Source organism: Anarrhichthys ocellatus, unplaced genomic scaffold (genome assembly GCF_004355925.1).
Source record: "Anarrhichthys ocellatus isolate YVR2014 unplaced genomic scaffold, GSC_Weel_1.0 scaffold26, whole genome shotgun sequence".
NCBI classification, from domain to species: domain Eukaryota; kingdom Metazoa; phylum Chordata; class Actinopteri; order Perciformes; family Anarhichadidae; genus Anarrhichthys; species Anarrhichthys ocellatus.
Window position 1 is genome coordinate 5,718,751 of NW_022280056.1, and position 2,335 is coordinate 5,721,085.

General features: G+C 42.1%; 1 protein-coding gene across 1 annotated transcript in view; it reads left to right on the top strand.

Annotated features, from left to right (window-relative positions):
* The first annotated feature begins 1,908 nt into the window (after positions 1-1,908).
* LOC116391652 (phosphatidylinositol N-acetylglucosaminyltransferase subunit Q-like) overlaps positions 1,909-2,335 on the top strand; it is a 6,233-nt gene continuing 5,806 nt past the window's right edge. The window contains exon 1 of the mRNA XM_031862441.1: positions 1,909-1,926. Within this exon, the coding sequence (XP_031718301.1) occupies positions 1,909-1,926 (18 nt within the window). The remainder of the gene's footprint in view (positions 1,927-2,335) is intronic.

A 2,335-nucleotide genomic window follows, 5' to 3' on the forward strand; every position in this document is an offset into this window, starting at 1 on the left:
AGCAACTAAACCAACAGTTAGGTTTAAGCAACTAAACCAACAGTTAGCTATAGGCAACTAAACCAACAGAGATGTCACTTTTCGTCGGCACGGAGAGATTGACGGACGGTCGCTCTGCAAACAGTTTGTAAAGCGTCTTCCAACTCGCACAGATTAAGATCTTAAAAATAAGGAGGTGGGGGGGGGGCTCGTCACATCCCTCCTCCTGCAGATTTACACTCTGATTTAAATGTGGAGCTGCAGCAGACGACCTCTCTCGGGGTGACGTCCTCAGGAGACACCGAGAGGAGACAGAAACACAGCTGCTTTAATGTATTCTGCTCAGATTGAACCTTTCAGAGACTCAGAGTACAAAGAAGAGATGTGAGGGTCTAAACTATTCCATCGTCCTCCAATGCAATATTCCCCTCCAGTTTATGAACCTTCATTCTCATCTTTCACCTGCTGTTTCTTTTCTGTTAAGTCATACAGGGAAAAAAGATCTCACCGTTCAGCTCCATCTAATAAAAGTCAGTTTTCTTTATCGACTAAAGGAGTCGGTTCTTGATTCCAGGAGACGGCGTCGGGAAAAATGATGCAATCTGTTCCCGTCCGACAGGTGAGACTGAAAGCATTCTGTGTTTTACATCATCAGCTTTGGACCAGAACTTCCTGCGTCTGAAGATGAATGAGCAAATTAACTGGTGGCTTTGAGCTGTGGAAATATCTGTTACTCAAACATGTGTTTTTTTCATGTTTCATGTTTTATTCTTTAATAAAGGAAAGTTGAGACAGAGAAACATTAAATAGAAATAGAATACAGATGAGGAAGAAAGGCTCATGTAACAAAAACTCACCTAAAAAAGCTAAAATATATATAAAGAAAATCAATGGTGCAAAATACAGTATCAATTTATATGCATATTGTTTACATTATAGTGTTACCAGTTAGGTTCATAAAGAAAACCACTGAAAAGTTGAATACAAAATCAAGATAATTCTGTACAAAATCTGAGGCTACTGGTCAGATCACAATTAAAGTATAACTCTGGTTTTATATATACATATATATATATATATATATATATATATATATATATATATATATGTATCCTCTCTCTTCTCGTCTCTTCCTCTAAGACGCGAGGCGAGGAGGTGAGGAGGCGAGGAGACGAGGAGCCGAGGAAAGGAGAACGACCCTTGGAGTTCTTGGGATTTGTTTACAGATAATAGATCCGTCATTGTGAGAATTCTAGCACGCTTAGGGAGGCTAACAGTTTCCACCTGCTTCCAGTCTTTGTGCTAAGCTAGGCTAAACACATCCTAGATCATTAATAAAACTGATATCCGTCTTCTCATCTGACTCCAGATTCTCAGATTCATCAACTATTCGTTGCGGTTTCAAACTGACCCTCAGTCATGAAGAGCATCTTGCTCGTTTGTGGCTTCAAGGTGAAACTAATCGTGTCGCGTTAAGACCGGAGGCTCAACTAAAGAGGAGGTCAGCTCCTCAGATGGAGGTGACGCCTCCCGTTGACCTCCAGGTCGAGACGCGCTGTAACAATCCATAGCCTCATCTGATTGGTGACATATGACGATGACGGGGTCAGAGGTCAGCGGTGTTAACGGTCGTCACAGACGAGATGTTTTCATGAAAACAAGAAGAGAACGAGTTTAATCGGCTTCATAACCGTCTTTGTATCGCCCGGCAGGACGATCAGACGCCCAAGACATGGAAGCTTCTCTTCTTCAGTCGTGTGACTTCACCTCTGCGTCGTGTCAGCGCCACCAGAGAGCATGAAATGTGTTATTGATCCGCGTTCTACCTTCGACACAGAAGTGTGAGGAGGACGCTTGAAGAGCTCGCAGCCGGAGAATCCACTCACAAACCGGTCAAGTGAGGCGAAGCAATACCGCTGTGTGGCGACGATGAATTATGGCGTGAAAGTGAGTCCGGGTTCTTTGAGGGTTTCGTCTCCTTCTAACAGCGGCCTTCATGTCGTATTCATCACATGGTTTCCTGTAAAGTCAGTCCAGTGGAGAGAATCTGGACTTTTGAGGCTCAGACGTTCGATAAAACATCACAGCGTTTAGTTTTAGGACAATAAAACTCAGAACATCGAGGCTGATTAAATACGTTAGTTTCTGTTCGAGGTAAAAGGATTAGATCCGATTAGTGCAGTATTTGTATTTGTAGAGCTGTGTGTGAGCAGACACACGAGCTGTTAAAACAACGATTCTCATTCACACAATATTGAATCATTTATTCATTTATTTTGAGTTACAACAGCTATGTTGTCAGTTATAATCATAACCCTAAATCAATGAGATTTTCTGCTGAATCATCTTGATTTTC